The sequence below is a fragment of the Acartia tonsa genome, chromosome 11 (assembly GCF_053477335.1).
Source record: "Acartia tonsa isolate MP-2025a chromosome 11, ASM5347733v1, whole genome shotgun sequence".
Taxonomy (NCBI): domain Eukaryota; kingdom Metazoa; phylum Arthropoda; class Copepoda; order Calanoida; family Acartiidae; genus Acartia; species Acartia tonsa.
In genome coordinates, this window is record NC_137270.1 from 9,450,528 (window position 1) to 9,465,821 (window position 15,294).

Consider the following 15,294-nt stretch of genomic DNA (forward strand, 5'->3'; position numbering starts at 1 on the left):
CTTCAGGGCCTATACTTGTGGTGCCCTAACCCAATGGAGCTATCCAGTACTCAATGTAAACTGACCTAATTTTACCTAGTAATAAACAAACAAAATAAAACTATCCCTCTCCCCTCCTTATTTTAATTTATTTAAAAATAAGGAGGGGTGGAAGGCGGGTGGGGGGGATTATCAGTGCTCATAAAGGTGTTAAAGCACTAAAGTTTTCAGTTTAAACTAGAACTTATAGTGAAACACACCTTAATATATATTAAAATAGAAATTATTTCGTGCAAGTACAATTTAGATTTCTTATAGCCCCAAACAGTTTAGACTTTGTCAGTGTTTAATTATAATAATGATAAATATCTATAATACAAAGTAGAATGATGTCTGTCTGTCTGTCTGTTGTTTGTCTGTTTGTCTGTTTGTTTGTAGCGAAGGATCTCGCTAACCGCTGAACCGATCGGGTTCTCCTTAACAGGGTAGATTCTCATGGTTCCCGGGAAGGTTTATAACTATTTTGGGGGAGGGTACCACCACCCTCCCAAGAGAAATGACAAAAAAATCGAAAAATTTTGTTAAATACTGGAGACTTCAACGTAAAATAAAGAGGTATCGTACTAAAGAATTATCGTAGCAAACAAAAACATTTAAAGTGCCACTAGAGGCCTCTAGGGGCGTAGCCGCTAGTAATATATATAATGTTACTTAATATATTATAAATTAGAAGTTACATCTAAAGGTAGATTGCGGTTGGCGAGATCCTTTGCTACAAACAAGCAGATATCCTTTTAGTTTTATATAAGGATGAATTTTGTAGTAATTGCACAAAAAATGCTCGATCATATGAACATAAATTAAAATTAAAATTTTAGACTTTAAACAATGAATTTACCCACAAACGCTTTGCGTGCAAGCTTTATATGTGTGCTTTTGTATGAAGGTAGGTTTTTAAGAAAATAAATCATCTGTTTATAGAGTGGAAGTTTAGTTTTTAAGATTTAGAAGAGTCATTTCAGAGAAGCTTTTCTATTATTATTGTCTGTCCGTCCGTCTGAACGTGATTACGTTCATTTGTATTAAATCTCTCCTATTGTTATTATGGCAGGTTGGAATTATCCTATCGATTTCAAACTTGTATACTGTATTTATACAATTGTTCAGTGTTAAAAAAATATTTTAAAATATTTGTTATGTGCTTTATCGACAACTTCTACTACTAAGAAACTTCAGAGAGTGGAAGGAATTTTCAAATACGCTTAAAATCGATCAATATCCACTGGATTAGAACTGGTTCTCAGCAATAAAAAAAAAATCATGTATAGCATCGTATTATAGACAATTTTTCATTACAATGTCCGCGGAAAGCTGTCTTTAATACGAAGCAATAAACAACTATTACAGACTTTTATGGCGTTATCCTGTTACAAAAATTTTTATCAATTTGAAAATTTGAGTAGCCCCCCCCCCCCCCCCCCCGACAGTCTGGATAGTCTGCGGGAGGAGGAAAAGATTTGGACACGGGAAAAAGGCAAGCTTCAATTTAATTCAATAACGTGTCCGTGCTGTGTGGGGAAGCCGAGCGAAGCGAGGCTTCTCCACAGCACGGACACATTATTGAATTAAATTGAAGCTTGCCTTTTTCCCGTGTCCACAACTTGATGTCGGGGTACTCTAATTTTCTAAATTTCAAAAACTATTTTAGGTTAGGTTAGGTTAGGTTAGGTTAGGTTAGGTTATAGGCTAGGGAGCCGAGCGCTGCGGCCACGGATGTTCGTTGTCTGGGGTACTTTAATTTTCTAAATTTCAAAAAACTATTTTAGGTTAGGTTAGGTTAGGTTATAGGCTAGGGAGCCGAGCGCTGCGGCCACGGATGTTCGTTGTCTGGGGTACTTTAATTTTCTAAATTTCAAAAAACTATTTTAGGTTAGGTTAGGTTAGGTTATAGGCTAGGGAGCCGAGCGCTGCGGCCACAGATGTTCGTTGTCGGGGTACTTTAATTTTCTAAATTTCAAAAAACTATTTTAGGTTAGGCTATTTCTTTTAAATATTGCTACGCAACCCACAAACAAAATTGTTCTTGCTAAAAATACGCGGACGAGAGGGAGAACATAAAGGGGACTGGGAAAAGGGGGTTGTTGGTCAGATGGGAGAGGAAAGGGGTAAACAATACAGTAAAAGTACGCGGACACTCAAATGAAGAGAGGGAGAACATAAAGGGGGCGGGGATAAGGGGGTTGTTGGTCAGATGGGAGGGGAAAGGGGTAAACAATACAGTAAGAATTCTGTATATAAATAGACTGAAAGCTTGAAGCTGTTTGTTAGTCGACTACAGAATGCCTTGTAGCGAGGGACTGAGATCCTAAACTGGTTGGCATGGTTGACTAAGGAGGCAAGGCAAGGCTCGTGTCTCGCCTTACATACCCTCCCTCCCTTCCTCCTGTCCAACCTAATAATAGTTTACTTAAATTATTATTTTGTTGTCGGGGGGGGGGGGGGGGGGGGGTACTCAAATTTTCGAAATCGCTAAAAATAATACTAAGAGGAAAATACCGATTTTATATTTGAGGAACTGTTGTTTTTGCTTGTAAACAACAACAACAAGAAAAACAAACTCCAGGTATTATTAATTTTACAATGAAAATATTTTATTTTATAAAAACAGCATGCTAAATCATTTGCACTTCTTGAATTGTGAAGTGGATTTGAATTTTTTTAGAATAGAGCCTGCCACAAATACAAACAGCTGAATTCATTTATTTTTATAGTGCTTATTTTCATATATTTCATTGAAATAGACAGATATCCTAAACTTGATTTTTAGTAGCGAAGCTATTCTATAATTCGAAATGTCCGTCCGTCTGTCAGAGACAAATTGGGGGAAACGTGATTTTCTCGGCTCCTATGACAGATAGAAAGCTAATCTTTTTGACAACAATCCCATTACTAGGGAGCATAATTAACACATCCATGGCGGTCGGATTACTTTTTAACAGGTTTTAGGCTATTTTTGTATTTTCCACATTTTTCACCTTAATTTGGTGTTTATGGTCCGATTTTAAATCTTTTTGGTTACGGATATCTAAATTAAATTTTCCGTCGTTAAATGAAACATCCATGGAGGTTGGACTGCCTTTTAGCAGGTTTTTGGCTATTTTCATATTTTTACATATTTCCCCATATCTTTGGTGTTTATGGTCTGATTTTCGAAATTTTTGTAGTTAAGAATAACAAAATTAATTTTCTAGTTGTTTAAAAAACGGGTTAGGATACAGAAAGCCCGACTCAGAAAGCCAGTAATAAACTTTTTGTTTCAAATTTCAGAAATCCCATAAATCTCAAGGCAAATTATTGAGGTTGAAATTTACACTTTAAAAAGGATTTTAAGGTTTGGGGAGGGGGTATATGAGGTAAAGGAAATTGATTTAGAATTGATAAAGATAGTGTACTAAATAATGCCATATCTCCCGGACATACGCCGTCATGCGTCAGGTTGGAAGGGTGACGCAAATTTCAGCTATGTTTATAATGGCGAACATATGATTAAAGGGCGAATATAGGTTCGATATGATATGAGCTTATATCAAAGGTGCCATTACATACTTTTAGAATATCTATGCCAAATTTAAAAATTCAAAAAAAATCCTTAAGTATATTTTGCAATTTTCTGTTTCAATTGAACATATAATAAATGAGATTGCCGACAAAATCGTTTATTTTAGCCCTTTACAAGACTTTTTTTGACTATTTTGCTTAAGTTTGATTGACTATTACATTGGCACGCACCTTAAAAGATAATTTAAATGTTTATTATTTTAGATTATATACTAGTTTATTTAATTTTTTAAAAAGCATAAAAATAATTTGCGTAGAAAGGCGTCAGGAGTATTGACAGGGTAAATAATACGTCTTAAAGTTTATTTTCTGTACAGAGATCTTTGATTAATTCATGATGATATAAACAACCCTTCTGTACGCAATTTTAACACACACACACACGGCCACAAAAAAACAGGGATTTGAAATCATTCTTCCTCCAAGAAAATTTTATCAATTTTTTTTTTTACTTTTTACATTATTTGATGTTTTTTTTAACTTTTAAATAATTTACTTTATGAAGGTAGAAGGAGGGTATATTTACCCCTGATTAATTGGTTTCCACGTTATTACGACTATCATTTAACGAAAGCTTTTTAATTCAACCTTGCCACGAAGCCTTGTGTGATGCTAGGGTGTTTGAGTTCTTAGGGAACCACACTAATTCCAAATTTTTTTTTCGAGATTGACGGGTTTTAAGCTATAAATAGACTTATACAATTGAATATGTCAATATTTTTAAGTTATTTATAATCTATGGAATTGCACCTTTGATATAAGCTCATATCATATCGAACCTATATTCGCCCTTTAAGTATTACATTTGTAATACATAGAATAATCCCTCCCGTTTTATAATTCCCAATTTAAGAAATAAACAACAAGGAGGACAATATCTATAAGTAGCAATAATATCCATAAAAAGGCAGAAACATAGCCCAAAAGATAGAAGAAATAGGGAAGGAAAAGTCAGCAGAATAAAACAAGGATGACAACATCCATAAAAGCAAAGCACTGAAACAGTAGGACAAACAAACATGAACACTTGTATAGTGTCAGAACTGAATAATCACTATATAAATGTATAATAGTCAGCAAATCTGTAAATAAACTTGTTGAAAAACAGATACAAAAAAAAACTTAATACAGGATAATGTTTATGGACATACTTACATTTTTAGGACTTGATTATAGAGTTGCATCGCTTATTACATTATACTTTTTGTCCCAGGAATCAATATATCAAAAATCAGATCAATCCGATGATTAGATCACATAAAACTTTGTTGTTAAAAAGTAAAAAAATCAACATGTTTAAAATGGACTTACGGACATTTTGGTAATGATTATAGAGTTGCTACGCTTTCTAAATCGTACCTAACTACTAAAGGAATCACCATGCAAAATTTGAAATCGATAGGACAATTCCAACATTCCTAAATTAACGAAAAAAAGCTATCCGTTACGGACGGACGTACGGACGGACCGACCCTAATTATAGAAAGGTTTCGCTTTTAAAAATACGAAACACAGCATAACATATAGACTGACGGATATAGTGAGTTGAAAAGAAGCTCTGTAATATTATAAGCGGTGAAAATTTTTCTTTGTTCATTTCCTGTGAAAATTTGGTTTATTTCCGAGCAATACAAACTGACCGACAAATTAAAAACTTTTTTTGGAGTAGATTTGCAATGGATGCTCATCTCGGTAAAGATAATATTCAGTCAAAAATTAGCCGTCTATCATGAATAGCAGTAAAGAAATTTCCCCATACTGTTTCAATGGACAAAAAGACAGACAGACGAATGGAAAGATGGAAGGAGATTCTGTAACAGAAAGCAGCTTCGCTATTAAAACAAAGCCTTCATTTCATCTATTATTATCTTTTAACCATGCATAATATTAATATTACAGCTTTTACAACGTTATTGATCAATTAGTAACTTCTGTAACATAGAGCAGCTTTCCTATTAAATCAATGCCTTTTTTTCATATTTTATAATCTTTAAACCATGCATAACATTAATATTGCAGTTTCTACAACAACTGATTTATTAGCGAAGCCACTCTGTAATAAGACTTTAATAATAAGCAAATTTACTCTATGATCGTTACATTTATAGCAACAGTTTTTAAGTGATAAAATAACATTATTTATATGATTATTAGAATACTGATTCCTACCGTTTCAGAGTTTCGCTTTTATGGATGTTGTCATTCTTGTTTTATTTATAGATGTATTAAAACATTTCAATTACTAGCTTAGAAGTTTAAAATATTTTTCTCTTCCTAAAATGCTAGTTTTATGTAGTGGGGAAAATGGATACAATATTGCTAGCTTGCTGATACCCTTGAGGCCTCTAGGAGCACTTGCATTATGGAGTAGGGTTTTTTAACGGGCGGATTCTTTAGAGAGGGTGGTACCCTCCCCTTAAATTGTAATAAACCTATGAGAAGATTCACTATAAAAGAGAACCATAGTTAGCGAGATCCTTCACTTCACACACCATGCAAAGCCACTCATTAATTATAAATTTTTATTCTTTGATTTTCTTGGCTGCTATGCAAGAGCTACGAATGGAATTTTTTTTGTAGAGATTTTCTATACCCAATTGGCATCCAACATTTAATTTACTTTATCATTAAAGCCTTCCCTTTTTATGTAATGCATTCAAAATTAAAATAGTGGACACAAGGATCTTAAGGGATAATATAATGGTCAATAAATTGAAGGAATCCCCAAAATACGAGAAAAGTTAGTTAGCGCATCGTATTATAGACAGCTTTCCGCTGATATTAAAGAGAAATATCATAAGATTAAAACCAAATTTGTTATTCCCGAGTGGCCAAAGGTCTCGGCTAACAAAACTTGTATTTATTCTATGATTTTAAAAACGAAGCTTTTCTATAATAAGCGTCGGTCCGTCCATCTGTTACATTTACCTCTTTTCGTTAAATTAGACATATTAGAATTGTCTTCATATTAAACTTTATATGAAGATTCCTATAACTGTTAGGTATGATCTGGTAGCAAATCTATAATTATTACCAGAAAGTCCGCATGTCTACAAAATATGCTGATTTTTTGACAAAAACATCTTATTTATATACATTTAATATTTTGAATAATGAATCCTAGTACAATATTATGAGCAATGCGTCTCTATAATCAAATTCTAATAATGAAAGAAAGTGATTTTACTGTACCCTGTATTTACACCATTTTGCAACAATTTTCTGTACAATTTTTTGGGGCTTATAAATTATTGCGTTGCTTAATAAGTGCTGACACTCTACAGGAGTTATTGTTCGTTTGTCCTTCCTTCTGATTTTAGAAAATTACTTTTATGGATGTTGTCATTCTTGTTTAATCTGTAAGTTAAAGGTGTGAAAAGGATTTATGGAAGCCAAGTGTCACTAATTAGTAGTACTCTCTACCCAATAAAAGGAAAGAGTTTGAGAGAGGGGGGGTTATTAAACAAGGTCAAAATAGTCCAAAATGTACTATAAATAAAATAAGAATTAAATGTAGAATTAGAGACGGAGAAAGAAGACATTTTCACCAATGGCATCAAGTAGAACTAAAGAATCCATTTAAGAGGTAGAAAGGAGAAAAGAAAGGAATGAGGTCATTATGAGGGATGCTACTCATGAAATATGTTGATTTTTTTATGTTAAACAAGTTGTATATGTGCACTTTTGTTTGATTTATAGTTTTTGATATGCAATTTACAAATTATGAATTTTGATTGATCTTAAGTAATAAACTACAGCAAGAAAGAAAGACAAAGAGTATGAGGGAAGAAGGGACTTATAGAGATACTACATATCTAAAAAACATGTACTGGTGGGGGGGACAAATTTAGAAATGTGATACTTCCTATTTCTTTGAAGATTGTGTGATGAACGGGAATGAGGAATGGATAAATTCTCATAAGGAGGGTGGGGTAAATATCCCTTATGCTTTAGTTTTATAATAAATTGACTATTTAGTATTTTTTTAATGAACATTTTTGAGTACTTTAATTTATTTTTTTTAACACTCAACATATTTTTTTTATAAAATATTTGTATTTTTTTGGCACAAAACAACATAACACATTTTGTACAAATTCTATCTATAATGCTTATGAGCGCTATTCCGGGTGTTCAACCCCAATAATTAGCCTTGAGACCTTCAAAATGAGGTGTGAAATTTAAAATCCAATATTGCTGGGTAACTCAGGCCCGGGGTATCTGATACCTCGTCCTAAAAAACATACATGGTGATCAGACTGCCTTTTAGCAGGTTTTTGGATAATTTTTTATATTTTTACATATTTCCTAATATCTTTAGTGTTTTTTGTCCGATTTTAAAACTTTTTTGAGATGACAGTATCATAAAGATATTTGCTATTGTTCTGAGCATCCAATATGTATTTTACTCTGACCGTTGGTATGTCAGTTATCATATAAAAAAAATAAGGTTTTGTGTTTATTTTCTCCAATATATTTATTCTGATTTTAAAGTTAAATATTTCATTCTACTTGTACGTATTCCCATCCACGATTTTTGTGCTTTGCTAATTATTAATGTTGTCATCCTTGTTTTGCTTGTAAAGCAACTTTGTCAGCATCTTCTGTGGCAGAGTTAGTGCCAAATACATACATATATTACTATTTTCTATAGCAAATTATTATCAAATATCAGTGTGCGTACTTTTCTCTGTAATTATAAAAAAAAATACCAAAAAATTAGAATGATATTCTTGGTATTCACTTTTATTTCTTCCGAAAAATCAAGTTTTTACCATATTTTTAGTTTGCATAATAGAAATCTATACAATTAATTCTTGCTCAACAATATTTTTATGCATTATTAATATGTTATTTAGCATTATGCATAATAAAATGAAGACAAGTATTTTTATGGATAAAAAGAACTTTAATATCTTAAATAATTTTAAAATGAATTAAATACAGGTTTATTGAACCTTGGGGCTAAGTTTATTGAACCTTGGGGCTAACAAAACTGGTATCAATATTATGATCTTTATTTGATTACTTGTAGAAAATTGTTACCTTCTTTTTTCCTTAAAGCACAGCCAATATATTTGGAGTTGTTTAGCCAGATCTTAAAGTACAGCTGAAAGAACATAAAAATGGTCTTTATTACTGTATCTAGAAGATTTAAGACTTATGGAGGCAGCAGATAATGGACTATCTAATGATGTGAAGAACCTGTTAAAACAAGGAGCTAATGTCAATACTAAGAATGAACAAGGTTAGTAACAGGCAGGGCATACTTAACATTTCTGGAACAATATTGTACATGCATTTGTGACAAAATGTATATAGAATAAAATTCTACATTTTTCTAATAATTGATGAAGAAGCAACAGCAACAAACCATTAAATACTTTGTATGGGCCATGATTTATTAAATTTAACATGTTTATGGTTAGGACATACCAGCCTTATGTATGCAGCAGAGGAGGGACACATAGATGTTGTGAAGATTCTACTTGATCAAGGAGCTGAAGTCAATGCCAAGGATAATACTGGTAAGGTTAAATTAAATAAAAAAAAAGAAATATTTATCTTTTCAACTTTCATTGATTTGGGCTTAAAGTAATCCATAACATATTATATGTTTTCCTTAGGTATGTCTTTTCATAGGATGTCAATCAAGTCTTTTGTAATGGTATTTTGTTCAACAAATATTTACTTTAATTTTTAAACAATTTTTTGAGTAGTGAATCTACCAGTTAATATGAAGCACCGCAAATAGAGAAACACTGTAGTTTACACTATTAAAATTTAATTATTGTTTGGTTTGTTCATAAAAGTGATTTCTTGAAGATTTCATGAGCATGAACATGAAGCTTAAAGTTAGAGATAAATACAGAGATAGATCTAATATATTAAATCATTCTAGGAGTAACTAGTCTTATCAAAGCAACACAATCTGGTGAAAAAGATGTTGTTAATATACTGTTGGAAAATGGAGCTGAGGTTGATATTAGGGATAATAAAGGTTAGTTAAAAACAAGTCTCCCAAATTCATTCACTGTAATCATAAATTCTCTTTACATAGGTAACTATATTATGTATGCAGCTAATGAGAATCTAAACTACTCAGTTATATTTCTTTTTACACAACCAGAGAAGAGGTATATCTATAATACAAAGTAGCTTGATGTCTGTCCGTCTGTCCATCTGACCGTCTGTCTGTCCGTCTGTCTGTCTGTCCCTTAAGATCTCGGTAACCACTGAACCGATTGGATTCTACTTTTCAGGGAATATACCTACTGGTCCTGTGGTGGTTTTAGGCTATTTTCTTGGGGGGTTGGACACCCCCAACCCCCCAAAAATAAAAAAAAACCAACCCCCCCAAATTTTTTTTTTACATTTTTTGTAAAATCTCAGTTTGCTGATCAAATTGGGCTCTACCCTTCTGGGAATATATCTACTGGTCCTTTGGTGGTTTTCCGCTATTTTCTTGGGGGGTGGGACACCCCAACCCCCCCCAAAAAAATAAAAATCCCCACTTCCAAAATTTTTAATTTTTGTGTACGCGAACAACCTAGGTTTAATTTTTATGAATTGAAATTTTTGTGTATACGGCAAACAACCTGGGTTTAATTTGTACAAATTAAAATTTTTGTGCAAAAGTGCACAACCTGGGTTTAATTTTACCACAGAGTAATTAAACAAAGAATATTTTTTTTGAATATTTCTGTTAAGTAGGGTTGACTTCCCATAACTATATAGGGCGAAGCCCCTAGAGGCTAGGGGCGAAGCCGCTAGTAAATGTATATAGTACTACTAAGAAATTTAGGTTACCACAAAGGTTCTTGAACATGAACTCTCATAACAATTTTGTGTTTTACAGCTCTGTGAGTTGTTTTACTCCCCTTAAACCTGACCAAACAAAAAATGTTATCAATTATATTAATTCAGGAGTGACCAGTTTAATGACTGCAGCAACTTATGGACACCTTGACTTAGTGAAGATTCTATTAGATCATGGGGCCAATATTGATGCCAAGCATAAATTAGGTATGTCACATGAGATAAATATCAAATATTCACTAAGAACCCCTACATATAAAAAGTTTGTGTTCTGCTTTAGTAAGGGACAATTGTACATTTAGGATTGGTCTGTACGTCCTTAGATTTTTGGCAACTCAGGATACTGGTGGCTTAGTAAGCCAATGCAACTGATTTTGAGGCTTCTGTAAGACGCATATCTGAGTTGCATATATGTTTACCCAATTCATTCCTCTAATCTAATTATCTATATCAGAAATCAATCATAACAGCAGTAGTATCATTTAAAATGTCTTTCGTTAGGTGAGTTAAGATCATATCTAAACATCATGATTTTGCATTTGTGCATGTTTTGAAGCAATTTGCAATAGAATTTTGCAATAATTGTTAATGTTTGTTTATCGAACTGTTTTATATATAAGTATAAGTATACTAAAGGATCTTGCTAACTGCTGAACCGATATGGTTCTCCTTTACAATATAGCTTCTCATAGTTTCTGGGAAGGTTATAAATATCATGGGAGGATACCACCACCCTCCCATGATAATTAAATTACCCCTCAAAAAAATAAATGAACTTTTAAACTGATATTAAAGATTTAAAACCTAAAGTGCTACTAGAGCCACTATTAATACATGATGCTGTCTAAACTGGACCACACATTTCATTCAGGCTGGACAAGTCTTATGGCTGCCTCACAGAATGGACACTTGGATATTGTAAAGATTCTTATTAAACTAGGAGCCATTATCAATATCAAGGATAGAGCAGGTTAGTTAGATAACATATCTTAAGTCTTAACATTCCGGTCCCCTTACCAGGTTTTTATTGGTTGGTGGGGTTCATAGCATGCAAACCTTTTATCTCATCTTCTGATACATCTAGAAATTCTGACTATAGAGTAGTCAAAGTCATATTTTACTTCATTTGCTCTTTTGATTAGCAACCCTTGTTTTTAAGGTCTTCTTCCTAGAAAACTTTTTTTGCATAAATTTTATATTAAAAGTTTTAATGTATAAAGCTGTCAAACGTAAGAATTTTTAAGGCCTGCAGGATCCCAACTGGAACTTGACCTGGACACATATATCTGATTTTGTTTTGTACTATTACAGGATATTTTTGTAAATGCTTTGCTAAAGTCAAATATTGTATCTCAATAATTCATTTAAAAAGTTCTAGCCTTTTTTATGCAAAGAAAATGAATGTCTTTTTTCCATATATTTGTATCATTGGTCTATTGATTTATTATCTAGACAAATTTAACATGTTCATTTAAAAACTTGATAACTATAATCAGTCAGCATATTATCTTTATAGGTAAATCAGCACTTGACTATGCAATTCTTTATAACAAACAAGAAACAGCTAAAGTACTAAGAGAAAATGGTGAGCTTTTTGAAATCCTAAAACTCATTTAAGGCAAAGCTTTCTTACATTTATCTTATAAATCCCTAATTCCATGCATGTAAGAATCAAAGTTGTTGTTAATATTCTGTAGACTATAAGTAGGAAAGAGCCACAACCATGAAACATAGAAAAAGTTTTGCTGTAGGCTCTACTTCCTGATAACCAATAGAAAATTTCAATATAAGACACTAATTTCTTTCCAAGGATTAAGTTTAACCCTGGTCTAAGTAAGGCAGTTGTACTACTTTATTACTTGCTAATAAATGACACCTAAAAGGCATATTTAGAGTGATTTATAAAATCACTTTTTTTAGAAGAAAAACATTTTGTAATACATAGAGTTGACTTCATAATTAATTGTAAAGAAGGACCCTAGCTCCTAAGCAACTAGGCTTCTTTAATCCATTAAACACAGTCAAAAAATAATATATTTAAAAAATATTTCAGGAGCTAAGAAAGGAAGTGAGATTTAGTAGTTTTTGGAAAGGTAAAATATTTATTATATTAATATAAAAGTTCTAAAATCTTAGGTAAACTACTGCACTCTTGATATATTTTCCCATCAAAGTAACTCTAAAAGATTATTTTAAATATACATACATACACATATACTTACATATATCTTTCTCTTACTTGAAATTCATGCCACTCTCATTTCAAACAGCTTTCCTACTATTAGATGTAATCAACTTTATAATCCCTTAATTGTATCAACTCTCTTTTTGATTCATATTAGTACATAATTGCATCTATACCCTCCAATATGGTACCTCCCCCCCCCCCCCACAACCCCATTATTTATTTTTCATTTCAAGAAAATACTGAAGAGGGAGGATTTTCTGATAAGGGTCACATGGTCGTTTTGTATCCCTTCATTGAATAATAGCCTAAAACTTACTCTGGAAACCAATTGAAAATATCCCAGAATTTTTTGATAATAGATTGCTGTCTATCAGATCTTAGCGGATAATTATAATTAAAGTCTTTCTGATATACAGTCATTTTCTTAATTTAATATATAAAAGGTTTTAATTGCAATGTTTATTATTATATTAATATTTCAGATTAGAACTGCTTTGGAACATCAAATTTATCAACTTTATTAAAATACTTCAAATAAAAATATACCTATTTGTTTGGCTTTTAGAATTTTTTATATACATACATTTATCTATAATACAAAGTAGAATGATGTCTACCTATCTGTCCTTCCATCTAAAGCTTAATATCTTAAAATTTACGTAAACCTGGGTTCAATTTTCCCAAAGAGTAATTTTACGAAGAAAATCTTTTTAAAGGCATCTCTATAGTTTTTAGAACAGTTCTATATAGGAGGAGAACTTCTCATTACCTATTAGGGAAAAGCCATGCTAGTGGCAAAGCCATTAGTTTAATAATAAATAAAAAAATTAAAATTTTAATCTGAATTTTTCGGTTTTTTATACCTACCTATTTCAATTATATTATAGCAAACCTGAAAGCTATACATGGTAATTCTTGGCTTTTAAACTTAAGAACACTAATTTCATGGTATGATAATAATGTAAATAAATTTATTTTGAATATTCAATTTAAATTTGATTAGATAAATTATTTATCATAGCAAAATCGTGACCATTGCATTACCAATAATGGTGAACACATTCAGAAAGTACACATAAAATGGCTTCAATATTCGTGCTGAAAAATAATGTATTGTATCGTATTATGGACATTGGACAATGTACGGGGCCAACAAAACTTGAATTAATCTTATGATTTGATCTAGAGGCCTCAAGGGACACGTACATGTTTTCTTTTAAATCTATGTTAAGATCAGCTGCTTACCAAAAAATATCTTCTATGCGGCGCTAATTATATGGGAGGTATTTTTACCCTCCCCTATACTTAGCTGAAAATCCTTCAAGACCTATAAGAAGCAACTCTGTAAAGGAGAACCATATCAGTTTATCAATAAGCGAGATCCTATGGTACAGACAGAGTAACAGTGACAGATACACAAAAATTCTATTGTAAGGGTTAAGGATAACTACCTAATCTTTGCAAATAAATTTTTTTTCCATATATTGGCAATTGAAGAAAAATTTTATCTTTTAAAATAGATGATATACTCAAAATCTGCATATAAAATACACCTTTTTAAAAGCGAAGCTTTTCTATAATTAGGGTCGGTCCGTACGTACGTCCGTCTGTCACAGAGGTATAGCTTTTTTCGTTAATTTAGGCATGTTAGAATTGTCCTATCAATTTCAAACTTTGCATGTTGATTCCTTTAGTAGTTAGGTACGATTTAGAAAGCGTAGCAACTCTATAATCATTATAAGAATGTCTGTACATCCATTTTAAACATGTTGTATTTTTACTTTTTTAACAACAAATTTTCATGTGATCTAATCATCCGATTGATCTGATTTTTGGTATGTTGATTCCTGGGACAACAAAGTATAATGTTATAAGCAAAGCAACTCTATAATCAAGTCCTAAAAATGTAATATGTCCATAAACATTATCCTGTATCAAGCAGTTTTTCAACAAATTTACTTACAATTTTGCTTCGACTCTTATACATTTATATTCTGATTATTTAGTTCTGACACTATACAAGTGTTAATGTCTGTTTGTTCTACCGTTTCAGTGCTTCACTTTTATGGATGTTGTAATCCTTGTTATTATATACGGAATGAGTATTGTATTAAGATGATTCTTATACCCTACAAAAGTATTAGGTTCAAACAGAACTCAATTAGTTCATGATGGATACAAATTACTATTTAGAATTAAGAGATGCTTCGGCCAAAACACTTAATGCTTTTTAAGAATTTATTAAAACTTTGCTTAATATAAGCAAAAAAATAATGATTACATAAAATATTATCAAGGATAGATTACATAGCTATAAAAATGTATGGAGACATATTGTTATTATTACTGTATAACATATCTTTGTTTTTGTTAGTTAACATCTGAGTGGTTGGGCCCATTGTTAGTTAACATCTGAGTGGTTGGACCCATTGTTAGTTAACATCTGAGTGGTTGGACCCATTGACAGAAAGAAGTACTAAGTGCACATGTTGTTCCACCTTGGAGAATTCAAAACCATTGTCAATTTCATTTTTATATCATTTTGACAAGCGAAGCTACTCTATAATTCACTTTGTGTGTCCGTCTGTCAGTAGGTCCGTCAGTCAGTCAGGCCCTAACATTATGGGGGAAATTTTCTCAGCTGCTATTCAAGATAGACGGCTGATTTTATTCCCTATACCAATGAGTAT

General features: G+C 32.0%; 1 protein-coding gene across 1 annotated transcript; it reads left to right on the forward strand.

The window, feature by feature from the left end:
* The first annotated feature begins 803 nt into the window (after positions 1-803).
* LOC145332528 (uncharacterized) lies at positions 804-12,509 on the forward strand. Its single transcript, XM_080177528.1, has 9 exons — positions 804-925; positions 2,552-2,602; positions 8,747-8,845; positions 9,027-9,125; positions 9,500-9,598; positions 10,525-10,623; positions 11,288-11,386; positions 11,933-12,001; positions 12,470-12,509. The coding sequence occupies exons 1-9, from the start codon at positions 868-870 to the stop codon at positions 12,493-12,495; spliced, it is 699 nt and encodes a 232-aa protein (XP_080033654.1). The 5' UTR covers positions 804-867; the 3' UTR covers positions 12,496-12,509.
* Positions 12,510-15,294: the final 2,785 nt, after the last annotated feature.

Bases quoted from the DNA above. Each gene is read 5' to 3' on its own strand.
- LOC145332528 (XM_080177528.1), top strand. From the start codon at position 868: ATGAATTTACCCACAAACGCTTTGCGTGCAAGCTTTATATGTGTGCTT. The intron at 8,846-9,026 runs GTTAGTAACAGG...GTTTATGGTTAG, and splicing joins CAATACTAAGAATGAACAAG to GACATACCAGCCTTATGTAT. The intron at 12,002-12,469 runs GTGAGCTTTTTG...AAAATATTTCAG, and splicing joins TAAAGTACTAAGAGAAAATG to GAGCTAAGAAAGGAAGTGAG.